The sequence below is a fragment of the Gavia stellata genome, chromosome 11 (assembly GCF_030936135.1).
Source record: "Gavia stellata isolate bGavSte3 chromosome 11, bGavSte3.hap2, whole genome shotgun sequence".
Lineage (NCBI taxonomy): Eukaryota > Metazoa > Chordata > Aves > Gaviiformes > Gaviidae > Gavia > Gavia stellata.
Window position 1 is genome coordinate 19,724,304 of NC_082604.1, and position 12,785 is coordinate 19,737,088.

General features: G+C 48.0%; 1 protein-coding gene across 3 annotated transcripts in view; it reads left to right on the forward strand.

Moving 5' to 3' along the window:
* Window positions 1–12,538, forward strand: part of AP2M1 (adaptor related protein complex 2 subunit mu 1) — a 29,918-nt gene extending 17,380 nt beyond the window's left edge. For 2 of the 3 annotated variants that reach the window (XM_059822381.1, XM_059822382.1), the window contains 9 exons: window positions 535–800; window positions 2,212–2,294; window positions 6,496–6,631; window positions 6,727–6,868; window positions 9,203–9,322; window positions 9,842–9,977; window positions 10,721–10,818; window positions 10,965–11,076; window positions 11,420–12,538. In XM_059822381.1, the coding sequence (XP_059678364.1) occupies window positions 535–800; window positions 2,212–2,294; window positions 6,496–6,631; window positions 6,727–6,868; window positions 9,203–9,322; window positions 9,842–9,977; window positions 10,721–10,818; window positions 10,965–11,076; window positions 11,420–11,554 (1,228 nt within the window). In that variant the 3' untranslated portion in view covers window positions 11,555–12,538. Of the gene's footprint in view, window positions 1–534; window positions 801–2,211; window positions 2,295–5,948; window positions 5,955–6,495; window positions 6,632–6,726; window positions 6,869–9,202; window positions 9,323–9,841; window positions 9,978–10,720; window positions 10,819–10,964; window positions 11,077–11,419 lie in introns of all 3 variants that reach the window. The other variant, XM_059822383.1, reaches the window with a different exon arrangement.
* Window positions 12,539–12,785: the final 247 nt, after the last annotated feature.

A 12,785-nucleotide genomic window follows, 5' to 3' on the forward strand; every position in this document is an offset into this window, starting at 1 on the left:
GTAGGTTTTGCTCACTTTTTTGCCCTCAGTGGTATTTCTGGGAGGAACTGCCATCAGCAAATATCTTGGGAGACTACAGCTTGCTTTGGGGCAAAAGTATGAAGGCCTGGGCTTGCAGAGTAGAGAGTAACTAGGTGTTTGGTCAAAACTGAGCTCTTCTTTGAGCCATAAGCTGCTACTGTGTTTGTTCCCAGCTATGACAATCAGTTGGGAGGGCTAGCAAAATTAATTGAAGGGAAGGTTCCTTTGCCGTCTGACTCCAGATGGAGATTAACTTCTCCTTCTGACTACAGTTGCACTGTAGTCCAAAGCTCCTTAGAGACCAGTAGTGCTCTGTCTCTCCTTCAGTTTGTGCAGAATTTAATGTCTAACTCTGCTCAGAGCCTTCACTTATCCCTCTTAGACATCCTCAGGCACCCCTCCTAGGTGAGCTTGGTATATGTAGTTCAGTTTCTGACTGTAATCACATAGAGAACTGTGCAGCCAGCTTGTTTTCGTGTATGCTGTGCTAACTTATCTTTGGTGATCTTGTAGGCGGAACGCCGTCGACGCCTTCCGCGTCAATGTCATCCATGCACGGCAGCAGGTACGCTCACCTGTCACCAACATCGCCCGCACAAGTTTCTTCCATGTCAAGCGTTCCAACATCTGGCTGGCTGCTGTCACCAAGCAGAATGTCAACGCTGCCATGGTATTCGAGTTTCTTTACAAGATGTGCGACGTGATGACTGCTTACTTTGGGAAGATCAGTGAGGAGAACATAAAGAACAACTTTGTGCTGATCTATGAGCTACTGGATGGTGAGATGTTTCCCTTATCTGTTATTCTAAAACCCTTAGCTTAGTTTGATGTAGTAATAATCCTTGAAGTATTTTTAACATGTGTGACTGAGTTCAAAATCACTTTTTCTGCTTTCTAATGCCACCTGTACTGTAAGTGTGGATAACGTCTCAAGCCCATAGCCTTCTGTTGATTGTGGCTCACTTTGCTGAAGTGTTGGGAGCTGTGAACTTGTATAAATGAGGCAGCTGGTACTGGACCCCAGCTTCTGAGTGGATCCTGTGTAGATGTAGGGCTACCATAATACTGAGGTATATAAAGAGGGCTATCATTAGCAGCCCTAAGGCCAGCCATCCCAGCTAGTGCCCAGGTGGCTCTAGCACTGCATGGTAGCAGTCACCCCAGGCTGCAGCTGGTTGCCACTCTTGGGTTGCCTCTTGGGGGCAGTTCGGAGACAGAAGGAAGTCAATAAACCCCAACCTGCTCTGTCCCAGCCCTACCTCCCCCAGTGATACAGCTCCAAATTTCACCATAGAATAATAATAATAAGTGTCCCTTCAGCTGCTCGTGATATCAGCCTGCCTGTGGAGATTGCCCTTGAGCTGTCCCTGTTTCGCATAACATGAGCACTTTGTATTAGTTATGCTTTAATTTGTTTTCCAGACAAGGCACCACATGTGTATGTCCTGGGATTCTTAGCCAAGGGTCACAGTGACTGATGGGTTCTCTGTTCCCACTGGGCAGATGAAGAGACTGCTGTTTCTTTGCTTTCAGTCACTGCTGTCTCCTAGTAGGCACAGTGAGATCAAAACCTACCAGTGTGGTGGTACTCAGTATCCATGTTAGTGGTCTTCTCTTCTCTCTAGATCTCTTGTGGGTTGTTCCCTTCCTCTTTGAGGGGAGTGGGTGTTAAGTGCACTAGCTGTCTGTAGTTAACATCAGTTTCTCTCCCACACTGATCATCCTGCAGTGCCTCTACTCTGCTGTCATTTTTTTAGATTTTGATTTTTATTACATCTTCATACAAAATCAAAACCTAAAGAAAATGCTGCAAAGATGTTGTTCTGTGGTTGAAGAAATCTTCTTTATTGTCCCTTGGATTTTTTTGGAGAAAACTCCTCAGTGTGCCCTCTGCACATGTCTGCTCTAGTTAATATTTAGTCCTGAAGTGCAGTTGTATTTAAAAACCAGCAAATTCATCAGTTGGACAGCTTTCCATCACCCCTCCTCTCCAAAATATTGCACAGGGAAGTCAATTTAGCAAGGCTGTTTCTTTTCTGTTGGTAAGGAATGCTCCAGCAACTTATCCAGAAATTTAATGTGTAAGCAGTGTCTGTGTACTAATTGGCACTCTCCTTATAGGAATGGTTAGCATGGTTGGCAGGTTTATACCTTGTAGCTCTGAACTAACCTTCTTCTATCCTTCTGTAGAAATCCTGGACTTTGGCTATCCTCAGAACTCTGAAACAGGAGCCCTGAAGACCTTTATCACTCAGCAAGGCATCAAGAGTCAGGTAACCAGAGGAATTCGGGGTACAAAGTAGAGTACTGCTCTACTGGTTAATTTCTATAAGCCTGTTCAAGAAAGTATGGTCTTAATTACCAACTAACCATTTGACCCGTGCTGAGTGGAGGTGCCTGAGTAGATTGAGAACACCCTGGCAGGGATGTAGCTCAGTGGCATCTCATTCTAGATGCATCTGTGCTTGTGTAGCCTCATGTTCCCTGGCGCATGGTAAGATGTGGGAGGAAGGGCCCTGAGCTAAGATAATGCCAGTCCCTTGCACGTAAATGGTTGCTGGCTTCAGGCTTTGCTCTGTGTCAGCTCCTGACAGAGGATAAACAAATCTACCTGCTGAACCAGAAATAGCTCTTCTATGTGTGAATCTCGCTGAGCAGGTCTGTTCTCCATCAACCTTCAGTGCTTCGAGCTGTGAGGCTTTCATGCCTGCCTTGTAATGAAGTATTGTTCAGCCTTGTGAATCTTGCTGTCAGTCAGGAAGCTGATGTTATTCTGTTGCTGCCTCTAACATCTTTGCAGATCAGCATCAGTACAGTCTGAGCATTCTCATGTTAGAGATGAGAATCTCTACTGTGCATTTGGCACAGTATTAACCCTTGCAACAAAGTTTACATGGAGGTAGAAGATAAGTGGCACCTGGGGAAGAAGACACTTACATTCCCAAGAACAGTCCGATTTGTTTTAAACTAGATTTAATCCTACTCCAGGCTACGGTTCTTGGACAACTCATGCTCAACCTCTGAAACCAAAGGACTGTTACAGTCACTGTTTCTCATGTCCCCAAGGAATATTGCTCACCTTGTCCATGTAACACATCTGTGCAACTCATTATGAGGACTTAGCCTAAAACTCATTCCTTTCCCCTGTGTAGCAGGTAAGTCAGGAGAAAAGCTGGGAGTCAGTTTGTATTGAAGCTGTCTGCAGCAGAGATGTAGGTGAAGCTTCAGCCCCAAGGTACAAACAGAAGCAAAGTGCTAAATAAGAGCCTGCCTGGTGACTGTTCTTGTTAAGGATAAGCAGAGGTCAAAGTCTCTGGAGGCTCTGTTTCAACTCCGTTCATCAGCACTGACTTCCTAAGAACTCCTTTTTAAACTTTTAATCTACTAGTAGTGAGACTAGCTGCATCTCTCAGGAAGGAGGTGAGAGAAGCTGCCCCTGAGCAACTTATTTCCTGCTAGAACAGCAAACAGTGTTTTGCAAGAGGGCATGCATATATCAGAGTCCAGATGTGAGTGCATCCGGTCTCAGTCCCCCATCCTGAGCCCTAGTGTAAATCACTCTGGCCTTCTGCAATCTGATGTTTTGGGTAGTCAGCACTCAAGATAGCTGAGTCAGCTCCTGTTCCTAGGAAAACTGAAAACTAACCACCACCCTCACTTCCTTCCCTAGCTCTTTTTTTTGCTTTTGTCTGTTTTAACAAACGCCTGTGCTGTTTGTGTGCAAACCACTGTCACAGCATCTTGCTGAATTCAACAGCAGATTTAGTTCTTCCCTTACGAAGAGTTTTGGACTACAGCTTTTCATAAGTAAGCAGTTACTCTGCTCTCTGTTGGAATTTTGTGCAGCCCAGTTCAAAAAGCAGAAATAATCCTTTCCAGGCACAGTATGACTGGGGCAACAGTTGGACCAGTACTTGCCATATTTCCTTGTCTGCTCTCTACTCTGGTACATCTAGCCTCCAACTCCTCCTTCACTTACGGCCAGCTTCTGATAGGTACCTTGGGCCAAAATCTGGGACTGGGTGGTCTGTCATCCGTGTTCCCTTATCTCTGCTTAGTTCATGATAGTGCTTTCCTTGGGCTTATGTCCTGCTGAATTTAAGGAGCAAAATCCACAGTTATGGCAGACTTTTTTCAAACTCAACTTTTTTACTTTGTTCTCAGTGAAAGATTTGAGGCATACTGAGCTGCTGCCCTCTGAATGCCCACCCTGTATGGTTACGGTGGTCTTTCCAGGGCTGGTGATCTTGGAATACAAGATCTGTTTTGGTTTTTTTTTTTGAAAGTGGGTCTGACATTGCTGTGTTACTTGCCAAGGAGAGTACCCCTGTGCTCTGGGAATGGGGTGGTGTGGCATATGGGTTTTAAAAGGTGCTAGTGTGCAACATGGTTTCACTTCTAGTCCCTACCCGTGAAGTAGCCCACTACTCAAGTAGCAGGACTGCAGGCCATGCTGATGTCTTCTATCAAACTGATGCAGGTATTGTCTCAGATATCTTCCTCCAGCAGAGGCTAAACTGACTCTTAAACCTCGAGGTGGAGCTGTGCTCAGTTCTCACTCTTCAGATCCTGTCTGCATCTGTCCAGGCTTCATTAACTATCTGAATGTTGTAGATTTCTTCCCCTCCAAGTGCTTTCTCGGAGTGTGAGTTGGACAACTTAGTTACAGCATTTGCCCAAACCTTAGACATAATTTAGTGTTAAAATGCTAGTGGTACTTTTTGAAAGTGGGGAGAGGGCTGCCACTAGCTGCCAGAGCCCAGGAAACCTGCTGGTAGCTGTCTGCCTCTAACCTAGTCAGCATGCTGGCAACTGAGTACTACAAGTTGGATGTTCTTACCCATTTTACTTGACTTATTTGTACAGCTCAGGGAAGCTCCCAAACCTGAGAAATTTTAGACCCAGGTACCTTCAGTCGTTCCTTAGGGAACACTCATGCTGCTGGGTGATCTCAGCTTCAGTGGTCCCCAGGCATCTGCTTCTAGATCCATCCAGTTACTTTCTGTAGCATCTGTAGAGGTTCATGGCATTGATGCTGTTGTAGGAGGTGGGAATGTCAGCACATGATCAGTGTCCCTTTGGAAGCCGGAGAACTGGCTATTATATCTACATGTGCATCTCTGATTCCTCTTAAGCCTGCATAAAGCATTGAACAAGGCAGATAAGGAGGCTTTTTTTGTGAGACGGACAAGGGAGGTACTTTGTACTGCATTGAGCATTTAACCTATGCAGTTCCCAGGGGAGTGTAAAACTCTCTGCCTCTTACATGTTAAGATAATGGCTCTGCTTGCTCAGGGAGTGACAGTGTCTGTGGCAAGAGTGTGTGTGTGAAACCAAGGCACTGCTGGTTTAAACATGAGATCATGTACTGCCACCCTGTGGGCCCAGTGCAAGGCTGCTGGGGCAGGACCCATTTCTGCATTCTGCAGGATATAACTTTATACGGAACCCAGACTTACAGTGCCTGCAGTCCTGGGTGCGTCATACTTCTCATAGTCTGGACATCTGTGCCATGGTAAACATCGAGAGCTTGCTTTAGGAACGGCAACATGAGGAGTCTGCTCTGCGTAGGAACATTATGGGGAGTGGTATTTGGCCTGTCTGTCACTCTCTGCTCTACCTTGTGTTCAGGTGGTGCACAATGGGACAAGTCTGAAAAGCCATTTCACTGCTAGGAGTGCTGGGTTTCCTGAGGGGAGCTAAAGGTCAAAGTCCCTCATCTTGTTTGTGCTTATTAGCTACCTAATTAATGATGAGCTGGCCTGCTTTGTTCCTGTCCTCAGGTAGCCTTAAGCCTAACCTGCCTCTTTCTCCCTTCCTCCCTTTTCTTGCTATTGACCTGCTTGCCTGTTAACCCTGTGTGCACCACACTTGCTGCTATACATCTACTTCTTGATTTTCTGCGTGTGACTGGACCCCGCCTGTAGCATCAGGTAGGAAACCTCCCTGTGCCTCTCAACACAATCCCTAGTGCTCTTAGCATCCAGGCTCTAAGCCTCCTGTTAGATGCGTGTTAGGCTAGTGCTGGTGTGTAACTGTGACTGCAGTCATTAAGAAGCAGTCCTTGTGGACCAGCTGTCTTGTGGCTCTAGGGTTTTATATTGATAAGGGTGTGAAATGGCCTGTCAGCTGCTTCTCTGCTTACATGGATTGATGTGACAGTCTGAGACAAGACTTGAATGTCATTGGTGGAGCCCATGCTTCCCTGCATCTAAATGTAGCCTAATGGACAGGTAACAAAATGGAAAAACCTTTCCTGCTGTCTTTATGACCAATTTTTAGTTAGACATAGGATTTGCTGTATTGAGGAGAGAATGGCCAAATTGGGGTTGGGGGGGTGGTGACAGCACCCATATCTAAGTGTCAAAAGCAGCTGTGTGTAATAAATGGCAAGCGCTTGCTCTTAGATTTAGAGCAAGCTTTCTTAGTCTTTGAGTTTATCTAGAGGTCTAAGATGTCATTTCTTCCCTTCAGACTAAGGAAGAGCAGTCCCAGATCACCAGCCAGGTGACTGGACAGATTGGATGGAGACGTGAAGGGATCAAATACCGTCGCAATGAACTGTTTCTTGATGTGCTGGAGAGCGTGAATCTCCTGATGTCCCCCCAGGGTAAGTAGGAGGTGTTGAGCTGGCATCTTTTCCCCTTCAGGGTTTGTGAGTAGGACTTACGTGAGTGTTCTGAACTGTGCTCTTCTCTCCACCAGGTCAGGTTTTGAGTGCCCATGTCTCTGGCAGAGTGGTGATGAAGAGTTACCTGAGTGGAATGCCAGAGTGCAAGTTTGGCATGAATGACAAGATTGTCATTGAAAAACAGGGCAAAGGGACTGCGGATGAAACGGGGAAAAGGTAAGAGGCATTGGAGTAAAAGCCACTTGCCACCAGAGCCCCTTATGAGAGGGTGGCACTTGGTAGCTTTTCTGATCTGACAGATTAAGCTAATCTTTTCTTCCCTTCAGATGTTACTGATAACTTTTCTCTGGGTAGGTCAGCTGTCATGCAAGCTACCAGCCTGAAGGCCTCAATACAGAGGGCTTCTCTACAGCTCTTCAAGTATTAAGATTCAAACATAGTGTTAAGTGTGGAGTTCTTGCAGCTGGAAGCACTTCCCCAAGGTAGATTTTCTCAAACTTGTGTCTCAAACAGTTCTAGTCAGTGCAGAGACTCTTGTTCATAGGATGCAGTAGTAGTGCTCCCAAGGAACAATGAAGGAGCCCCTCTGACTATAGTCTGCTCTACCTGGACTATTCCCACCAACTAGAACAGCTGATAGACTAGCACTGGGTAAGCCCCTCCTGCTGACAGACAGGTGGTCAGTGGCTGTGTGGGTTGGAGGCTCATCCCTTCTGGGAGCCCAGCTACCTTCTTTCCTAGCTGCACTCAGTCAGTACCCACATGGAAGCTGAAAACAGGTCTTATGCCTTTTCCAGCCTTCCTGCATGGGATGAAGAGATAAAAGGAAGGGAACTGCCACTTTTTTCTCACTAATCATTTGTAACTCAACTGTGTTTCTCTTAGTTGTTTGTTTTTTTGCTGACCCCCAGTGAATTGGGAAGGTAGATAATCTGCTTCAGCTGTGTGTGCACTCTGCTGTCCCCTGTCTCTTGCTTCATGTGACTTGTGCATGTAACTTGGATCTCAGACACTTTCCATGATGGTTCCTGGAAATGGAGCTGAGCTGCTATTTGCCTTTTCTCTCAGAACCAGGCCAAGAGCTATCACTTCACTGTCACCTTTAAGCCATCTTTCCTGTACCTGAATCTAGCTAGTAATGTGGATGAGCTTCAGGTGGCTGCCCGGTGGGGATGTAGCTTAGTGAAAACATCATCTGTGTAGGCCTCTGAAGAGTCAGTAATGCTATCCCAAAGCTTCTGTGTTGTTAGTGCCTTTGCCTGCAAATGTGCTACCTTCTTGAGTTACAGAAGTAAGATGGACAGGGACTCTTGCTGGGTAGTTCTCCATAGCTGTGGTTCTTTGGTGGGCAAGAGCTTGGAGACGTCACTCTGCAGAAGCATTTAGTTATGAGGTGACCAAAAAGGACAGCTGCTGCTAGTTGCTTTTTGGTATCTAGCGTCTGGTAACCCCAAAGCCCGAGTAATGCTGCCGGAGACGTGGAGCGGTACTAGGCAGCAGGGCTTTCCCAGCAGTGTTCCAAAGAAAGAGGAACGAGTCAGCTAATGGCTGTCATCTGGGCAACAGATTAGGAGAGACTAACTCCCACTTACGAAGCACAAACTACACCACTGGGTTGTGTAACTAAACAGCCAGTCAGCCTGAGGTCAGTCCCATTTGTGCAGGTAATGGTGGTTCCTAGGACAAATGAACCTGCCTGCAGTGCTTATACCATCTCAGCACACTTGCATGGTTGTCCTGTTGCTCCCAGCAGTTGAGCAGCCTGGATATGACAGTGCTACATTGCTGTACCTTCTCTACACTGCTGCCTCTTCTATTGCAACCATCTTCTCACTTTCTAGTCCATGTCAGTAGTTGAGAAGAATTCTTGGCTGACTTCAGGACCTGTAGCAAGGAAGGTATTCTCAGACACTAGAACCCAGCACAAGCTGAGTGCTGGCAGGTTAGGCTAGTGCACCTGGATGGACAGATGGTAGCTATGTAGATTTTTAGAAGTGAGAGATACAAACTTTTATGACATAATATTGTCGTCTTTGGCAACTTGGTTCAGAATCAAAACACCTGCTAGCTATGTGGAAATCAACAGCTGTTAAGAGATTTCTGAACAGGAAGACCCTGAACCTGCCATCTCCTGGCTGTGTGGCAGTAGGATAGCTTTGTGGACAGGAAAGTGCTTTCTCTCCTTTGAACTGTGCTGCAAGAAGACTTGGGCTAGCAGAGTTGCCTTTGCAGTACTGAAGTGCTGCTGGCAAGCAAACCCTGAGCATTGTGGTGTTGGCTGTGACAGAATGGTACTCTAATTTCTCTCCTCTTTGGGTAGAGGAGGGAGAGAATTATTTCAAACAAGCTTCCTGAAACATGATTTTTGTGGTGGCAAAACAAGGAAAGTCTGAGCCCAGAGGCTGCTGTCCCCTAAATCTCTCCCTGTCTCCCCATTTCCTGGACACTTGCGATGGCAGCGTGCTCTGTAGAGTAGTTTCGGCCTGGGCAGACTTTGCACCAAGATACCAGGGCTGCAGCTTGCACTTGTTAACTGTCTTGTTTTTTTAGCGGCAAACAGTCAATTGCCATCGACGACTGCACTTTCCACCAGTGTGTGAGGCTCAGCAAGTTTGATTCGGAGAGGAGCATCAGCTTCATTCCACCAGATGGAGAGTTTGAGCTCATGAGGTACGGTGGTGGGGGATGAACAGGCTGGTGTTGACATCTGCTTGCTGCTACAATAGTGTTGCTGCTCTCAGGCAGACTTGCGGCCCTTGAGCACCTAACAAATATGCACTTGCTTTCTTTCTTTTCAGAGTGGAATCTGTAGGGTGTCCCACATCCTTCTGTTACAAATGTGGTAGAAGCCCAGCTGCATGGTTTTCTTTGCCACGACCATAGTGTTGGATGTGGGTTTCCATACCCTTTAGCTTGCTGTATCTGGGTTTTTTAGTGCTTAAAACTGGTGTCCTTGAACAGGGCCATTGGCAGGAAACAGATATAAAACTTGGGACTCAAGAAACCATCAGTGCCCTAGGGCAGCACAGGTCTTACTGCTGCCACGTTCTAGGGTGGCTCCCTTTTCTGGCTGATGTTTCCAAGCTGTTCCCTGTATGCAGAGGCTGCCTATTTAGGAAGGTGGTACAATTTGAGACTGTAAGGGAGTTAACGCCTTCTCAGAGTTCACTGTTGCTTCCATCCCTGCAGATACCGAACCACTAAGGACATCATCCTTCCCTTCCGTGTGATCCCACTGGTGCGAGAGGTGGGTCGGACCAAGCTGGAAGTGAAGGTGGTGATCAAATCAAATTTCAAACCTTCCTTGCTGGCCCAGAAGATAGAGGTAAGAGAACAAAAACTTATCTCTTGTGCCTGGGAATTGTGCCTGTACTTTGTCCCCTGCTGCAGAGTCCCTACAGATGAGTTTTCAAGCTTGTACAGGATTAAAAGAGTGAACTGAATGCCCCACAGATGCGTGGTGCTACTGTGCTGTGGAAGGGGAACTGCTTTAGAGTAGGGAGGTGGAAGTTATTTTCACTTGCACAGCCACCTTGGCAGAGGTGCAGCAACTGTTCACTTAATGTCTTGGCCACCGTGAAACGTTCATGTTCTTCCGTCTGCATGATCTGAGGGTATGTCAGACAGGCAGCAGGCTATGAGCTGTGTGAGATGGGCTAAGGGTGGCTTTGCAGCTTAGTCCCCTTCTAGGAAAGGCTTATTGCTGCAAAGCTAGGCTGTCCAGAGCCTGGTGCAGCCAGACCTCCCTGGCCAGCCTGGCATCCTGCCTGACACTAGCCAGGTTTCCTGCTCCACATCTGCAGTTTGGAGAGCTCTGCCCTGGTCCTCACTGACTGTTGTGGATTCTGAAGATCTGTTTGAGCCTTTACTTCAAAGGAAGAAACTGGAGAGCTAGCCTAGGATGCCTTGTGGCAGCTGATGCTCTCTGGGCCCTGAGATGGGAGAGGGAAGGCCAAAGGGTCCAGGACAGCAGCTGTGTTCTCCTGGGAGGAAGTGGTCTTCCCCTGAGAATGCAGAGTGCCTAGGCTGCAGTGTCCTTGCCCCTGCTCACCAGACTCTGCCTTCCAGGTCCGGATCCCAACACCTCTCAATACCAGTGGAGTACAAGTCATCTGTATGAAAGGGAAGGCAAAGTACAAGGCCAGTGAGAATGCCATTGTCTGGAAGTAAGTGAGCGTGTTGGGTCTGGGGTGCTGCAGGGCCAGGGCTTGGGGAGGCAGAGTCTGTTTAGTGCTCCTGTCTGCCCTGAGCGCATGTAGTGAAGGGGAGAATAAACTCAGGTACCTCCTTGTTTCTGGACTTCCTTTGATAGGATAAAACGCATGGCTGGAATGAAGGAATCCCAGATCAGTGCAGAGATTGAGCTGCTGCCCACCAATGACAAGAAGAAGTGGGCTCGGCCCCCAATCTCCATGAACTTTGAGGTGAGTCCCTGTCTGCCTTCCAGGGTGCAGCTAACTTTTTGGAGAGGTTTTGTCAGTTCAGTCCCTTCTGCCCTCAGGGAACTCTACAGGTTTGAGTGCTCCCTGTCCCAAGCTGCCATATGATTCTTTGATATGAGGCCAGCCAGGTGGCAAAGCCAATGGAAGAAAATTGCCCTTAAAGCCACTGGAGTCTGTCACCATGCATGCAGGGAGTTGAGAAGGGAACAAGTGGCTCTTGGTGTCCTTTTCTAGATGCGTAGCCAAAGGGTCTTCTCGCTCTTGTACGGAGAGCATCTTACCCCTCTGTTCCAATGCTCTCTGTTGCCTTTCCCTTTCTCAATAGGTCCCGTTTGCACCCTCTGGGCTGAAGGTGCGCTACCTGAAAGTCTTTGAGCCAAAGCTGAACTACAGTGACCATGACGTGATAAAATGGGTGAGGTACATCGGCAGGAGCGGGATCTATGAGACCAGATGCTAGCCCCAGCAGGCTGGCAGGCTCCCTCTTCTCCAAGCCATCCTCTGCCTCTCCTCAGTCTTCAACTGCATTCAGAGAAAACATCTGCCTGGCCCCTCTACGGAGATTGAAAGTCCCTGTGGCTCACCTTGGGAGCGGACTTGCCTGCCTGTGCTTGGTTACCACCCATGCTGCAGCTGAAGTTCAGAACCCAGTCGTGTGCAGGGGTGCAGTCAGCCTCCTGCTCCCTGTCCCAGGGTGGGGAAGGGCTAGTCTAACTCCCATCCCCTCGTGATCTTTCTAGGGAACGTCCACCATTAAAATCCTCTTCTGTTGGTGTCTCACTACTTGCATCATATCCTAGTATTTTTGAAGTTCTTGTGCATATGTACTCGTAGAATAGACCTAAACATAGACTGGACAAATCTGAGTTGAAGTTACCCTGGCTTATGTACTAGCTATTGCTGTTGTGGTAGATGTTGCTGGCCAGTCTGAGATGCCTGGGGTGGTGAGTTTGTCAGGCCTCCACCAGAGGAGATGGTGGGCTCACCGGTCTCACCACCACCTTATATTTCTTGCAAAGTCGTCAGTATAGAGTCCTGCCGCAGGAAGGTTTGTGACCAAAAAGGATGAGGGTTTAGACTCTTGCTGGTGTGTATGTGGGTGGCACAGCATTTCAGGTCCTTAGAGCACTTACCCCTACCACTTGCTGGCTCAAGCCAGTCTGTCCTTTCCAAACAAATTGGAAACATGGCCCCTCTGTCCCAGGGAGTGCAGGTCAGCTGAGCTCTGTCAGGATCTGAGCAGGGTCTGTCCTCGGGAACCTAAAATGCGGTTGGCAGTAAGAGCCCACTGTCCCAGCCTGCCCTCTCCACACTTCTACCAAATGCTTCTGGGCCATAGGAATGCTGCTGCCACCCACAGTCCTGCTTCTGGTAGTGTGGTCTCCATTTTGTACACTTTGTGATTTGTCCAGCTCTGAATCTAATAAAGTATGTAGAATGGAGAAAGCTATCCCTGCTGCTGTTTGGGACTTCTGCTGCAAGTGCCTGGGCTGTCCTCTGGGCCTGTGCCAGAGTGCCTTGGGGCTGCGGCTGCTGCTTCCTCAGCCCTGGGCTCCTGGCGGTTAGTAGGCAGAAAGAACAAGTGATGCTTTTGCTTCCCCCAGTGCCATGCTGCTGCAGCTCCCTGGGCCCAGGAGGGGGCTTCCCCCCAGGAAACCTGCAGCGGGCTTGCCCTGACCCTGGCTGCCCTC